Here is a 16,790-nt window from a genome sequence, read left to right as displayed (position 1 = left end):
AAAGGTTGTAAATGTCATAAAAACTACTTAATTATAGTTCTGGGACCACAACATTAGTGAAAAAGTGTCATTTAACCCTAAGTTGCATTAATAAAAAATGAGAATAAATCCAAGCATTACACACCTTTTGAAAACGAGAGCTTGGTCCACCACCACTTAGAAAATTCAATTATTCTTCAATCCAACAACAATGAAACAAGAAACAGTAATTTTTACAAGTGACCAATGCAATATTTTCATCTCACATGCTCGCCCTGTCTCACTACTGTCAGACTAGACATTTTCAATTCAAATTGCAACCCTCGATTTTGTTTGAGACTAAAAGATGATGGCCAAAATGTTGTCATTTTATTATTTTAGGATTGATATTAACCTTAACCTTAAAATGATTTTGTTCCTAGTCAGCTTAAATATTGGTTTAGTCAACTAACTTTAAAGCAGCTCATGCTCCTTTAAAAAACATGCTCAAGATGCTAATGGTAGATGTCAAAAAAGGATCATAAAAGAATGAAGTTTGGCTCTCCAAATGTAGAAAACTAAATTAATCTTTTACTTTATATTTAACGATGGCAAAATCCATCATCTGGCCCCTTAATTTTTAAGTTTTGTTTCAGTTAGCCCTTTTACTTTTATTGTATTCCAATAAGCTCTAATGCTATTATTTTAAATGCATTATAAATTTCCATTGTCTCGACACTTTATTAATTAATATTTTTAATTCTATTTTGCCATTGGCTAAATTTAAAAATGAATGAAAAGAAAATTTAATATTATCAATATTTTTCAAAATAAAAATAAAATAAAAAGTAAACTATAAAAAGTCCATTGGACTTAAATAAATTTTTTCTACTCTTTATATTTGAATATCTTACAAGATATTTTTTTTATAAAAATTGTGCTATTTAAAGTAAAAGAACCATTGATATGTTAAACACTATAATTAAATGTTTATTGTAAGGGTAGTATAGTTATTTCCATGTTAGAGTATAAATAGTCATCTTTCCTTTGTTTTTAGGTTAAGCTTACTTTGGTTATGTACATTATGTTATTCCTTCATTTGTAACTTGGTATCAGAGCAGCTGGGTCTTGAAAAATAAATTGTTCATCTTCTTCTTCTTGCGTCGTCATTGTCGCCGTTTCTTCCTCTTCTTTGCTGCGTGCATCTACTTCTTGCTGTTGGTTCTTGTTGCTGCGTGCGTCTGCTGTTGCTTGCTGTGTCTGGAAAATAGATTGATGTGTGTCTGCTCGTTCTTCCTTTTTTTTGCTGTGTGCATCTGCTTCTTGCTGCTGTGCGTCGGCATTTCCACTTTGCGCGCCACCTGCTCGACAAAACTCCCCTGTTAAAGCTGTTGTGCAGACTGCTGTTCATGGCGTGTTGTTCAGTGGTACTCTTTGCATGCCACCTGCTCGATAAAATTCTTTGCTCTTCGACGTTGATGGACACAACATTATAAGAGATGATTCGCTTTAAGCAGTTAGTGTTCAGTTGGATGGTAAGAATTATGCGTATTGGAGCTACGTGATGAAAAATTTCTTGAAAGGGAAACAAAAGTGGGGATATATTTCACATGCTTATATTAAGCCTCAAGATGATGTGGCATTATTGGATAAATGGGAGGTCGATAATTCAAAAATTATTACTTGGATCAATAATTCTATTAAGCATTCGATAGGCACCCAATTAGCAAAATATGAGACGGCTAAGGAGGTTTGGGATCACCTAGCTAGACTGTATACACAGTCTAATTTTGCAAAGCAATACCAGTTGGAGTCTGACATTCATGCTCTTCAGTAGAAAAGTATGACTATTTAGGAATTCTACGATGCTATGATAGATTTATGGGATCAGTTGGCTCTCACAGAACCTGCTGAATTACAAGCCTTTGGACCTTATATTGTACAAAGAGAGGAGCAGAGATTGGTACAGTTTTTAATGGCCCTTCGTGATAAGTTTGAGGACTTCGTGGGTCTATTCTGCATCGTCATCCACTGCCTTCTGTTGACTTTGTTGTTAGTGAACTTTTGGCTGAAGAAATTCGTTTGAAGTCCTCAATTGTAAAAGAGGTTTCTTCTACTCCATCTGTTTTTGCCATGCCTCCTCAATCAAACTCTAAATCTCAGTTCAGGCCATATGGATCTGTTGCTCGTGATGAATGCAGGTTCTGCAAGCAAAAAGGTCATTGGAAATCTCAGTATCCGAAATTGGGTAGAGGAAAACAACAACAGTTTCATCAACAGCAGTAGCAACAGTCTCATCAGTGGTCGTATCGATCACCGCCTCTCCACAATGGACCTCCTCTTCTACCCCGTCCTCACAATGCCTTGTCAACCTCCTCCTTAGACCCATCACTGATTGAGCAGTTTCAGCAGTTCCTTGCTTCTCAGCCTCATGCCATGTCTGCTTCCTCTCAAGTAGGTCTGTTATCTAGTCCTTCAGGTAAATCCCCTTCCTCCTGGATTTTAGATTCTGGTGCTTCAAACCATATGTCACCTAATTTATCATTATTTACTTCTCTAACCCCTAAAGTTTCAGTTCCTGTTATGAGTACTAGTGGTACACCTATGCCATTGCAAGGTGTTGGTTCGGTTATTACGCCTTCTCTATCTTTGTCTAATGTCTATCACATTCCTAGTCTTACTTTGAATCTTGCTTCTGTTGGTCAGATTTGTGATACTGGATGCTCAGTCTCATTTTTTTCTTCTGCTTGTTTTGTTCAGGATCCACAGTCTCAGAAAGTGATTGGGATCGGCCATAGAGAATGAGGACTTTATGTATTGGATCAGCTCAAAACCCTTCACACTACGGCTGTTGTTCCTGGTGTGAATTTGTCATCCTTTCATTTGAATCCCTCTTCATCTGTATTTTATTTGTGGCACTCTTGCCTTGGTCATGTTTCTGTGTCTCGTTTAAAATTTTTAGTTTCTATAGGAGCTTTAGGAAATTTGAAAACTCATGATATTTCTGATTGTAGTGGTTGTAAACTAGCCAAGTTTAATGCATTGCCTTTTCCTAAAAGCACTACTATATATGTTGCTCCTTTTGATCTTATTCATTCTGATGTATGGGGACCCTCTCCTATTTCTACAAAAGGGGGTTCTCGCTATTATGTATCTTTTATTGATGATTGCACTCGTTATTGTTGGGTTTATCTTATGAAACGTCGTTCAGACTGTTTTGGCATTTATAATAAGTTCTGATCTCTTATGAAAACCCAACATTCAACTGTTATCAAATGTTTTAGATGTGATTTGGGGGGAGAGTATACTTCTCATGCTTTTAAGGATCTACTTGCTTTAGATGGTACAATTTACCAAACTTCTTGCACTGATACTCCTGAACAAAATGGAGTTGCTAAAAGAAAACATAGGCACATTCTAGAGACTGCACGATCACTCTTGTTGTCTGCTAGTGTTCCTAGTGAATTTTGGAGGGAATGAATTCTTACTTCTATTCATTTAATTAACAGAATTCCTATTTCTCATTATTCTGGCTTGTCACCCTATGAGGGATTGTATGGTCGTCCGCCAGATTATTCTTCTCTTCATGTTTTTGGTTCTACATGTTTTGTTCTTCTTCCTCATGTTGAACGCAGTAAGCTAACATCTCGATCTACTATATGTGTCTTTCTTGGTTATAGTGCAGGACAAAAAGGGTATCGTTGTTTTGATCCAGTCAGTCATAAATTATATGTTTCTCGTCATGTTGTTTTTCTTGAACATATTCCTTATTTTGCAATTCCTGACCGTCCTCACCATATATCTATATCTGATCTTATCCACATTGACCATTTTGCTACTGATGTTGATGAGCTATCCTCTATTGACATTCTTGACACCTCTATTGGCTCCTCTCCTCGCTATCCTATGCGCAATCGTAAGTCCACTAAACAACCTGATTTTGATTATTCTTGTTATTCGAGTTCATTTGTTTCTTTTCTCGCTTCTATTCATCGTCTTTCTAAACCTTCATCTTTTAAAGAAGCCATTCTTGATCCTCTTTGGCAGCGTGCCATGGCTGAGGAGTTAACCGCTTTTCACAAAACCCATACTTGGGATTTAGTATTCCTTCCTGCAGGTAAACGTGCTATTGGTTCTCGTTGGGTCTACAAGATTAAAACTAAGTCTGATGGTTCTATTGAAAGATATAAAGCTCGTTTAGTGGCTAAGGATTATTCTCAGGAATATGGCATGGATTATGAAGAGACTTTTGCTCCCGTTGCTAAAATGACTACAGTTCGAACTCTTATTGATGTTGCTTCCGTTCGCCGTTAGGATATAACTCAAATGGATGTCAAAAATGCCTTTTTGAATGGCGATCTTCACGAAGAAGTTTGTATGGTCCCTCCTCCTAGTCTTGATCATCATCCTGGTGAAGTTTGTAGACTTAGGAAGGCTCTTTATGGTCTCAAACAGGCTCCTCGCACTTGGTTTGAGAAGTTTTCTACTGTAATTACTTCACTTGGTTTTCATCCTAGCAACCATGACTCTGCACTGTTTATCAAATGTACTTCGGCTGGTCGAATTTTGCTTTCTCTATATGTTGATGATATGATTATTACAAGTGATGTTGTTGTCGGGATTAGTCTGTTAAAGTCTGAACTGACTCATTGTTTTGTTATGAAGGACTTGGGTTCCCTTCGTTACTTTTTGGGTATTGAAGTTGCTTCTTCTCCAAAAGGGTATCTTCTTTCTCAATCTAAGTATATTTCTGATATTTTTGAGCGTGCTCGCCTTTCTGATAATAAGAATGTTGATACTCTGATTGAGCTCAACGCTCGTTATTCTGCTTCTGATGGTTCTCTACTGCCGGATCCGAGTCTGTATCGGACTGTTGTTGGAAGTCTGATTTATCTTACTATCACTCGTCTTGATATTGCATATGATGTTCATATAGTCAGTCAATTTGTTACTTCTCCTACTACAATTCATTGGGCTGCTGTTCTTCGCATTTTGAGATACCTCCGCGGCACTCAGTTTCATACTCTTCTATTTTCATCTACTTCATCTTTAGAGTTATGTGCTTACTCTGATGCTGATTGGGCTGGTGATCCCACTCACTGCAAATCAACTATTGGATTTTGTATTTTTCTAGGTGATTCCCTTATCTCTTGGAAAAGTAAGAAGCAGGACGTCATTTCTCGATCCTCAACGGAGGCTGAATATCGCGCTATGGCTTCCACTACTTGTGAAATAGTTTGGTTGTGATGGTTGCTTGCTGATATGGGTGTCTTTCTGCGGCAACCGACTCCTTTACACTGTGATAATAAGAGCGCTATTCAGATTGCACACAATTCGGTCTTTCACGAACGGACCAAGCATATCGAAATCGACTGTCATATTACCCGTCATCACCTTCAGAATGGCACCTTGACATTGCCTTTTGTTTCTTCTTCCTTACAGCTTGCAGACTTGTTTACAAAATGTTTAACTGCTTCACGTTTTCGTTTTCTATCTGACAAACTCTCGATGCTTGTTGCTATCGCATCGTGAGTTTGAGGGGAAATGTTAAATACTGTAATTAAATGTTCATTTATAACTGATGATGCTCTGAATTTTTAAAATAAAAAATTTAATATATATATAAAGAGTACTGGAGAGCATCTTCAACAATACTTCATATATGTCTCACTATTAAACTATAAAAAATTTTACTTAACTTGTCTTGAAATACGTATATTTCAACCAATTGTTTATTTTACTCTCTAATTAGTTTTTATTAATGGAGAAAGAATGAATAAAAAGAGGAATAGACCCAATTTCATTTTGGGATTCTTTCAAAAATACCCAAAAAATATTTAAAAATATCATTTTTACTGTTAAATTTTTTTCAAAAGTATTATAAATTGAAAAATTATTTTAAAAATATGGTAGTATATGTTAGGTATACTTTTTTTTAAAAATGGTATATGTTATTAGCAATTTGGTATACTTTTATAATTTTTATGATATTTAATTTTTGGTATATATTTAGTATATGCTGACATATGTTTAGTACCTATTCAATAATATTAATTTAATTGTAGATCAAATTATTAGAGAGCCAAATATATACATAATTAGTATTTAAAATTTATTTTATACATAAGTCACATTTGTTTAAAAAGAATTTTTAAAAATCATCATAAAGATAACTTTTTTTTATAAATGTAAAATAAAAAATATATTAGGTATGTTGGATATTTATTAATCAAAAATTCCAATTTGTTTAATTTAAATATTTTAATTTTAAAAATTAGTTTTCTCAGTAGCAATAATATATGTTTTAATTGATTGATTTAGTTAAGGTTTATATAATAACTCTCATGATTATTAGACATTAAAAAAATAGTATTATGATAATTATTTTATTATTTTATATTTCTATAAAATTATTAAATATATGTACACTTATAATATAATATAATAAAAGAGGTAGAAGCAAATGAGATCCATTCAAAAAATATGAAATACACTAAGTATATATTTGATATATGAAATATTTTAATATATATATATATATATATATATTTTTATTTATTTCAAATATAGAAAACTAAAAAGGTAAATTCTAAAAATTAGTATATATTATATTTATTTTAGTATCTGTTGCATATATTTATAGTATATTTTAAATACTTATACCTTTAAAAAAATGCCAAAAGTAGCAGCAAATGGTATACGCTTAATAAAATATGGTATACATTAAATCTATATTTGGTATCTGCAACTATTTTAATTCATATAAATTGCATATTTATAAAAATAAAAAGGTAAACTCTTAGCAGATACTATACATTACACTTATTTTAATATATATTGGGTATAAAATATATATGTTAGATATATATTAGGTATCTATTAGGTAACTTTTAATCAAAATTTTAATTTTTTTAATATATTTTTATTCCGAAATTTAATTTCTTTTTTCAATAGCAAAGATATAATATCAGTTTTTATTCAAATTAATAAAATATATTCAATTTATTTTAATATATGTTTCTTATATATAATATACTCACTATGTTTATGTCTTTAAAAAAACACAAGGAAAAGTTATAATAAATGGTATACATTTTACAGATTTTAGTATATATTTCATATATATTTGGTATATTTGTAGTATATATATAGTATCTAAAATTGTTATTTGATTTTTACTTGTACTTTGATATCTATGTACTTGTAAGCTTGATACTATTTAAAAAATTTAGCCAATTTCTTAGTACAAAATATAATTTCATTTAATCCAATTTATTAGCCAACTCAAATGGTCATTTCATTGCTTCTACATACATGGGTAGCACTAATGCAAAGAAAAAAATTGAATTAAATTGAATTGAATAACTAGCCATAATGTCTTAAATTAATGCTCCATATCATCTCTTTTCTTTTTGTTAGTTGTATAATAATCCACTTACTCTTTCTTTGATTGTTCTATAATTCCATTTTCCTTCTCATTCTTCACTGTATCACTACATAGAAAAGTCTCTAGAATTTCAAAATAAAAAGGTGACAAACAAATTTTTTATCTTCTTAAGATTATATGAAAAATAATATTTATATACATATTTTAGTAATATATTCGTATATATATAATATATGTATACTGTTTTGAATATAATATCAAACCTATTAGTATCAACCTATTAAAACCATCACTAAAAGAAAAGAAAAAAGAACTTATTTAGAAATGTTCAAATGTTAGTTGCAATCATCTATTTCTCATCACACACTTCTTATCAAATTACGAAACTCTAACATTCTAAAAACAAAATCAATAACAAATCAAAAGGATTTAACATATTTTTTTTACCATTAATCAACAAATTAAAAACTCACAAATTTATTCCAAGTTAGTACATACAACAAAGAGCAATAATCAATGATGTTTTAATGGCAATGAGCATATTTATTTGTCGATTTCCTCTCTATAATATTTTTAGATGCAGAAACACCAATACCTTGCTTCTTTTTTAAACTCTTGGCTACTGATTTCTTACCCATTTTCTTAAAAATAATATTACCCAAAATTTTCTTCTTATCAACACAAATAGGATTCACCAAATTTTTTAAAATTTTAAAAAAAGATTTATTACATTTAGGAGAAGTAGAAGAACAAGTTAAAACTATCATTTAAAAAAAAATTGTCATGCAACACCTTGAGAGTGCAAAAAAAGAAGGAAGAAGTGAATTTGAAAATTAAAATGAAAAAGAAAATTAGAAGAAGGAAAAAAAAAGAAGAGAGAAGAGTGTTGAGAAAACAGTAAAAATGATATAATTAGAGTCAAAGTAAGTAAAATGAAATAATAATAAAAAGTACAATAAAAATGTAATTTAAAAAAAATAGTATTTTATGAAATTTCCTCTTTTATTTTTTTTTAATAATTAGGTCCATAAATCCTATTTGAGGCAAATAAATCCAAATCTTAAACATATCCAATACTTTCATAGAACACATTATCAAAGTTATAATTCTAGTGTAACAAAATTAATAATAAAAATAATATTTATTTTATTTTAATAATTTAAAGTTAAATTATATAAATTTTTAATATTTTCACAAAAACGTTGTTTAAATTATTTAAGTTTTACTAAAATTTAATAATTCTTGAAATTATAGTAATTAATGAATAATACTTAACTATTTTTACATATATTGAAATTGATTTTTGCAGAAATTAGAAAATAGGGTTCTAGTATAATTAATAAATTATAAGAGGCATTATACCAAAAGTCAGAAGAAAAATAATATAATATTAAATTTATATAGCGATGTTTAACTAAAATTCTAAGGGAGTGAGATTTTATTATAAAATATAAAATAGGATAATGAAAAATATAATTTTTAAATGTTAATGGTTAAATAGTATAATATGGAAAAAATGAAGAAATATATTGTTAATGCCTCTTATTTATAATATTTTTAATAATAATAAATAATTAAAGATTTTATTGGTTATAAAATTCTTTCACTAATGGAACATAACATTATTGAAAAATATTTATTAATTGATTTTCAGTATTATATAAATTAATACTACAAATATATTTAATATTATTAACTTTAATACTACAATTATTATCTAATTAGAAATCATAATATTTTAGATTCACTTTAATTTTTTTAGTTACTTTGATATTTCTTTGCTATTTTAGTTACAAGTTTATTTGTGGTTAGTCTTTTTACTAACTCTGTTTCTTTATAGTTGCATGTTTTAATAACATGGATTTAGGAATCCTAAGTGAGTGATCTAAAACTTCTCTTAGAATTAATTAGGATTATTATTTGTATTTTTTTTCTAAAGCTTTTAAAAGCTAGGATTGAAATTAATTTCTTTTAAACGCCCCCCTCATCCTTAATCCGTTTATAGTTTTGCTATATTCTCCTTTCTTCCTTTCTTGCATGGTTTAATTTCACGTATAAATTCAAATGATTGAGTGTTTATTGATAAAATAATTCTTATTGATGTGTTAGATGAAGATGATGGAGTGATAGTAGTAAATATAAAAATACCACAATGGTGGAAGTAGCGTGGCGATGATGACAGTATATATGAGAAGAAAATAATACTTAAAGAGAAAATAAATAGAAAGAACATAAAAAAAATTGTTACTTAAAAAGAAAGGAAAACAAAGTAAATATTTTAATGTTATTTTAGTGTATCAAGGGGAAGTGAGATGCACACTTAGAGATAAGCTAAATTTTGGGTTGATTTAGTGTTTCGATAAAAGTTGATCCAACAACACATGTTCAGAGAATATCTCACTCTTTTCCAAATAAAACACTTCTTTTTCATAATTATGATCAACGATCAAATTTATCAACCTCTTTATAATGGCCATCCATATTCTTGAGAAAAAGATCTTCTAAATTTGGTAACTTTATATCATTTGAAATTTCTCTTTATATTGGCTTTATATTTTTTCTAAAATATCCTTCACTTGCCTTATTTTTTCTATATTCTTACCTGTACATCATAGATCAAGCTTCCTATCTTACATATACTCTATTTTGAATATTTGGATATATACAATACATCATATATCAAGCTACCTATCTTATATATACTCCATTTCGAATATCTAGGTATATACTTACCTAACTGTTGGGCCGCTCCTATTCAAGGATTCTTACTTATACATGTGTCTTTAATATTGATTACTCTCTGTAGATGGATATGGTTCTTTATATAATTCTTTCGAAGAGTGAAGGCTAGCATCACCAATCCAATTGATCGTGTCAGGAAGGTAGAAAAAATATAAAGTTGGCACGTGAGAGGAAGGATGAGCGATGCTCGACGACACGTGTATAATCGACGACCCTCAAATCGGGCCACCTAACAACTAAGGAAGGTGGGATAGGGTGATGTATCTTCAGAGGTGCGGGGGTATGGACTTCGATAGATCCAATTTGCAGCAATCAAAGGAGGTATTAATTTGCGGCAAATGGAGGGTTTGCAGTAAAAATAAATGTCGGTGGTCGATTTTCTAGTGAGATAAAGTTAGGGAGATGAGCTTTCAACTTAGTAAAGTTCTAAAGTGAAAATTGTGTAACCTTAGTAAAGAAGGTTGACCTCGTATTTATAAGGAAGGTGAAAAGGGTTCTAGGTTTTTTATGGGTCGCCATGTGGTGTAATATTAAAGAATAAAAAAATATATAATTTTGGATCAGGTTTCAGCTTTTATTTTTATTTAAACTTTTACTTAGCTTGGGCCTATATTGTGTGTATATCGAGTAAAGGTTAAGAGGGGGTCTAGCCAAGAGGTCTGACCCCCTTTCTCTTAACAGGCCTCGTCTCAAGCCCATCAGACTAAAACTCTACAAATATCTCAATCGAATGATAATAGACCCCTCATCAGCCTAAAATTGACAAACAACATGCGATAAGGTAATAATAACTATTTAGAATAAAAATAGATGAATAAATGAAAAGTAAGGGCTTTATAACCAAATAATGATTTCATTGGAATTTTTTTATGCATCTACACTCTTTTTATCTATCAACTTTCTAATATTTTAAATCTTTCAAGGCATCCAGCTAAAGACAAAGAAGCTCACGCAACACATTATGTAAAGAATGTGGCTTCATTGTTGTTGGTTTGATGCTAAATTACTTGATTCATAATTTTACTTTTGAAAATCTATATTATATAAATAAAAGCTTGTTATAGACTCGATTGGAAAACAATTTTAAAACCGAAATGCCGGAATGGACTGGGCTAGGTGCCCAGCCCGGCCTGGCGCAGCCACAACCTGGTGATGGGGTCTATGGCCACTACTGATATATGTGGGCGGCATTTGTAGTGTGAGCTGTCAGTAATAGTCCTTCCAATTCGCTTAATTTCCTCCATTTTCCTTGCCCTCAAAAGAGCATCTTCGCTCAAACAAACAAAAAAGTGAAAGAGAAAAAAAAAAAAGGAAAAAAATAAAAGAAAAGAAAGGAAAGTAAAAGACAAAGGCATGAGTATGTCACTTGAAGCTAGCAGACAACATTAAGGACTTGGAAGGATTTGTACCCCACACTTTTCAACACTCTTTCTCTTTTACCACATTATCCCAAAGTCCAAGAATCTGTTTTGTTTTATTTTTCATCTCTTCTTCTTCATCTTCTTTGATTCTCTAGCTCTGCTCTAATCTTGGATATAAACCACCATGGCTAATGTCTCCTTGTGCAGTTGAAGATGGGGCAGGCCTCCTCTTCTTCTTCTTCTTCTTCTTCTTGTTCATGTTCTTTATCTTGTAATCATCATGAGATCAGCAAGCAAATAGATGGCAGAAGTTCTATTATCATTACCAAGAAACATAATGCCACCACCAGTTTTCAGGATCTGACATTGTCTCTTCCTGATGAATGCTTGGCTACTATATTCTGTAAACTAAGTTGCCATGACAGGAACTCTTGTTCTTTAGTTTGTAAGAGATGGAAGCTTATTGATTCCAACTCTAGACATCGCCTTGTCTTGCTTTCTCCTTTTGAAATGTCTTCTTCTTTGCCTTGTCTACTCTCTCGCTTTAGCTCTCTCACCATTCTTTCCCTCAAATGCTCCCGCAAGCTCCTCAGCATTGATGACCTGTCCTTCTCTCGCATTCCTGTCTTTCTTCCTTCGTTAATCAAGCTCAAACTTAAAGGCTGCATTGACATTTCTGATGATGGGTTGCTTGCTTTTTCTTTGAATCATCCCCTTCTGCTTTCCAAAATCTCTTTTGCTTCTTGTGGTTTCGGTGCTAGAGGTCTCAACTCTCTTCTTACTAACTGCCCTTCTCTTCACCATCTAACTCTCAAGCGTCTCCGGAAGCTTGATGCTCATAACACTCCATTGTTTTTTGATACTGATGATGATAATGATGCAGCAGGAAACAACAGAAGAACTCACCTCAGGATTGAAAGACTCTGCCTCAAAGACCTGCACAATGCTCGCATTTTTATCCCACTTCTTTCTGCTTCCGCTCAGGCTCTGAAAACCCTTATTGTTTGCAGGAGCTCAGGTAACTGGGACAAGGTTTTCCAGAGTCTACAAGGAAAAATCAGTTCCATTTCAGAGATCCAGATTGAGAATGTCCAAATGGGTGATGCAGGACTAATAGCTATATCTTCTACTTGCCCTCAACTTCAAGTTCTTCAGCTAAGCCGTACTACTGATTGCACAGACGATGGGCTCTCAGCAATTGCCACTTCTTGCAGGAGTAGTCTCAGGAAGCTCCATGTCGATGCGTGGAGCAGATTCGGGGGGCGCACTATTGGGGACGACGGTGTGTTAACCGTAGCTGCCCAATGTCTCAGACTGCAGGAGCTAGTGCTTATGGGTGTTCCTATAAGTGGGTCATCTCTTACTGTCCTGGCTTCCAATTGCCGGACATTGGAAAGACTAGCCCTTTGTAATACCGAGTCAGTTGGAGATTCTGAAATGGGAATAATAGCAGCTAAATTTAATGCTTTAAAGAAGCTGTGCATAAAGAACTGTCCAATCTCCCAGTCAGGAATTGAAGCCATAGGAGGTGGCTGTCCAAATCTAGTGAAACTGAAGGTGAAAAGATGCAGAGGGATAAGTGAGGCAAGTGTTAGAAAACTAAGAATGCAGAGGACATCAGTAGTGGTTTCAGTAGATACAGGATCCATGGTGTTCAGTGGACAAAGAATGACTATTACACAAGAAGAAGAAGAAGCAGAACAACAACAACAAAATAGATCAATTAGAACACCAAACACTGCAGCAGCAACAACAGCAGCTGCACATGTTGTTTGCAGCAGCAGAAGTGCTCTCTTCCTCAGGTCCAGGCTTGAAAATGCTCTTCAGATTTCTAGGAGGAGACCCAATTAATTTCCTACATTTTGATTGATTTTTTTTTTTTTTCCTTTTCCCAGCTTCTCTCTAATTCTTTGATTCAAGTGTGTTTATTTTTTTCCTGTATCTTTCTGTTCATGCTAAAGAGAACTTTGGGTTTTGGTTTTTAATTATTTTTTGGGGATTGATTGTTATTATGGGTGAGATTTGAACATGATACAAAGATGACTTTTGTAATGATTCATAGCTTGCTTCAAATGGATATCTATTGTTCATATCATCATCTCATATGTTCCTTATTTCCTCATAGACTTAAGAATGATAAAATTGCTAGAATCTTTACACAATTCTTCTGTAAAAGTTACTTTTATTTAGGTGATTTTGACCCAATTGAACTGAAAAAAGAAAAAGGCATTGCATAGTAGTGACATTATCTTGACTTGTCTCCCAATTTGAATCTATCATACCCATTTCAAGACTTTGAGAGAATGACCGGGATTCTCTTCTCTAGGCCTTTGCTCCTTTTAAGTCAAATTAGAGCATCTTCAAATGGTTTTCATTAAAATAAAGACTATCATTTATATAATATAGCATATGAATATTTAAATATAGAGGTAATTATTATTTGATCTTGTATTTTTAATATTATATTAATTATTTTTTAATATTTAAGAATTGTATATTTTTTATTTTATAATTTTAAACCAAAAATTATTCTGTTAGAATTTTATTAAACAATTGTTAAATAGATTTAATTAAATATTGTTTTTCTTTGAGTGTAATATATAAGTTGCCCTTTATATTTTATTTATTATTCTAAACTCTTTTTTCTTATAATTTGTTCCCTAATTTTTTTTATTAAATTATAATTCTAGAATAACAAATTTAATAATAAAAATTGTATTTATTTCGTTGATGTTTTAAAGTTAAATTATAAGATTTTCAATATGTTGCCAAATATAATTGCTTTTAATAGGCTCAAATTATGTAAAAAAATTAGAACAAGTAAAAAATATTAATTAAATTTTTTTACATATATTGAAATTGATTTTAGTTAAAAATAATATTTTACCTTAATTTGATAAAAATGTAATTTTAGGTGAGTCTGATACTTAATAATAAATTTAATAACTAAGTTGAGTCTTTTACTTATCATTTGTCTTTTAAATGTCTTTACCTTGAATGTGAAAAGTAATTGTTAGTTTCATTAAAAGATAAGCCCTAGAGCCAATCTGCTTTGCAGAGTGTTGATTCAGTTCTATGCTAAGCCGATTGACTCTATACAACATCGATTCGGCTCTGCACCAATCTTGGCCCTATTTTCAAAATTTTATGTAATTTTGGCAAATTTTGTATACTGTAATTTAGTTTATGCATTTTTCTTTTGATTTTTAGTTGTAAAAGGGTTGTAATAGCTAGATTTAATCTTTTTATACTTTATTTTTACTTTTATTTTGGATGTATGCCAAATATCTACTATTTGATTGTCTAATTAAAACTGGACATATAGACATTAAGCCTTAAAATTGGATTTTGGCATGAAAATTATAGTCAATTAGGTTAATGAGATAGTATATTGGACCTAAATTTAAAATTCATATAGACTTAGTAGGTTTTGTCATGCTTTAATTGAATTAATTGAGTCATATTAGATTTAAGATTATTTAATTGGACCTTAGCATAAAAGGTAGTCCATTTAGACTTAAAGGCTGAAATAAATGTATAATTTGTAATTGGGTTAAACTAAGTAAGCCTTGTAAATAATTAAATAGTTAAGTAGGCTAACCAAATATATATGGGTTAAGCTTAATAAAATGGGCTAGACTTAAGAGGACCTCACATACTATAATGAATGCTTATAAATATAAACTGTCGTATTTATAGGGAATAGCTTGTTCAATAATAAAATAATAGATTAAGATACACAAATAAGGAAGTTGGCTTCTGGATTCATCTATAGATATGGCGAAGCTTCCTTGTGGAGTTTAGTATGCTACTTAGTTAGTAAAAGTGTCGCGGAGAATCACCCGGGTGGCAAATCCATATATGTGCTAGCCTACATGGCTAGTTAGCATGTTCGCAGGTTGAAAAGCCTTGCAGTGTCGTAATTGTTAGAGATACTTGGGCGCATGCCCGAAACCACTACCCATAGTGGCGGCTCCACTAGAGATAAGAGAAACTAAATCCACTGTATCTTTGTCTTTAATTTTATTATTTAATGAGTGATTCTTGTATCACTACACCATTATCATACATTGTGCACTTTGGTCTCTACAGCCCTGATGGCGTTGGTTAAATCTTGAAATTATGATACTGGCTAACCATCACTCACAAGTAATGAGTGAGTTTCTTTTGTCACATGGACTCTTAAGTGGAGGGATGAGCCAAGGAAGGACATTTCTTACCTGTGGGAGCCTTTTATCCTTACTCAAGACTTAAGGCTTGCATGTCGAGCCTATCCCATATTGATAGAAAGCTCAGAACCAAGATCTTAGGAGAGAAAAATTCACCATGAGCCGTGTACAAGAGTAATAAGGTTGTAAGGATGATTTTATAGTACTTTGTAAATTTTATTGTGATTAACCTTTTGCATTGCACGTGCATCATGCATACCGTGCATCTCATACATTAATCTAACTCTTTGTTTTGAAGCCATATAGATTCATCACCTTTGGTTTGGAAGAGATAAGAAGGTGGATCTCAAGAGGGCTCATTTCACTAAGAATCAAGACAAGAGCCCAAGAAGTAGCACTTTAGAAGTTAAAATAAAGATGGCCCACGCATAAGACATTGATGCTATCAAGACTGTAATCATGGCTGACTTAAGCATTATGATTTAAGAGGAATTCCAACAAGCTTTGGTTGAGATTTTAAGGAACAAACTAGCCAAAAAACTACTATTGCCCCTGCATCTACTGCTGCTGCTACTACTGTCCATAATGTGGAAGCATATGGTGAGCACCTCTAGAATCTAGATGACTATATGTTTGAAGAAGCTAAGAAAGAGTCTGCTTTTACTACAAAAGCTATTATGAAATATGAGATTTTGTAGAGTCTAAATAAAAGGCTTGATAAGATGCAAGATATGCTGAAAGATAAAGGTTTAGATTCAACCTTTGATTTTGATGAATTGATGCTAATTGGAGAGGACAAGTTACCTCCCAAATTTGGTATGTCTGAAATGCAAGATGTTTAATGGAACTGGAGATCTAAAGGTGCACCTGAAGCAATGTGCTACTGTCAATGAGTACTACTCATTTGGATAAGACCTAAATTATTAAGGTTTTTATAATTTCATTAGAATAGCTAATTGTGAATTGGTACCATGGATTAGAAAGGCCTATCAAGTCTGATTGGAAAAGGCTTTTGTGAAGCAATATGATTACAATGCTCACCTAGAAGTCTTTATAAGGGATTTGGAATCCACAAAGCAAAAGCCCAATGAGTCTTTTTCTGACTTCTTGGCTAAATGGAGAAACAAAGCAGTTTTAATAAAGAACAAGCCTTTTGAAAAAGGATTAAGTTCG

The 16,790-nt window shown here is 31.9% G+C and overlaps 1 protein-coding gene and 1 pseudogene across 1 annotated transcript; both read left to right on the top strand.

Moving 5' to 3' along the window:
• The first annotated feature begins 4,284 nt into the window (after window positions 1–4,284).
• Window positions 4,285–5,490, top strand: LOC107260900 (annotated as a pseudogene).
• A 5,534-nt stretch (window positions 5,491–11,024) lies between these two features.
• Window positions 11,025–13,546, top strand: LOC8264489 (F-box protein SKIP2-like). Its single transcript, XM_015716419.3, has one exon. The coding sequence runs from the start codon at window positions 11,662–11,664 to the stop codon at window positions 13,297–13,299; it is 1,638 nt and encodes a 545-aa protein (XP_015571905.2). The 5' UTR covers window positions 11,025–11,661; the 3' UTR covers window positions 13,300–13,546.
• Window positions 13,547–16,790: the final 3,244 nt, after the last annotated feature.

The sequence above is a fragment of the Ricinus communis genome, chromosome 2 (assembly GCF_019578655.1).
Source record: "Ricinus communis isolate WT05 ecotype wild-type chromosome 2, ASM1957865v1, whole genome shotgun sequence".
In the NCBI taxonomy this organism is placed as follows: Eukaryota; Viridiplantae; Streptophyta; class Magnoliopsida; order Malpighiales; family Euphorbiaceae; genus Ricinus; species Ricinus communis.
The sequence above is the reverse complement of the archived record's forward strand: the minus strand, read 5'-3'. Positions and strand labels throughout refer to the sequence as shown.

Excerpts from the sequence above, each read along its gene's own strand:
- LOC8264489 (XM_015716419.3), top strand. The coding sequence starts at position 11,662 with ATGGGGCAGGCCTCCTCTTCTTCTTCTTCTTCTTCTTCTTGTTCATGT.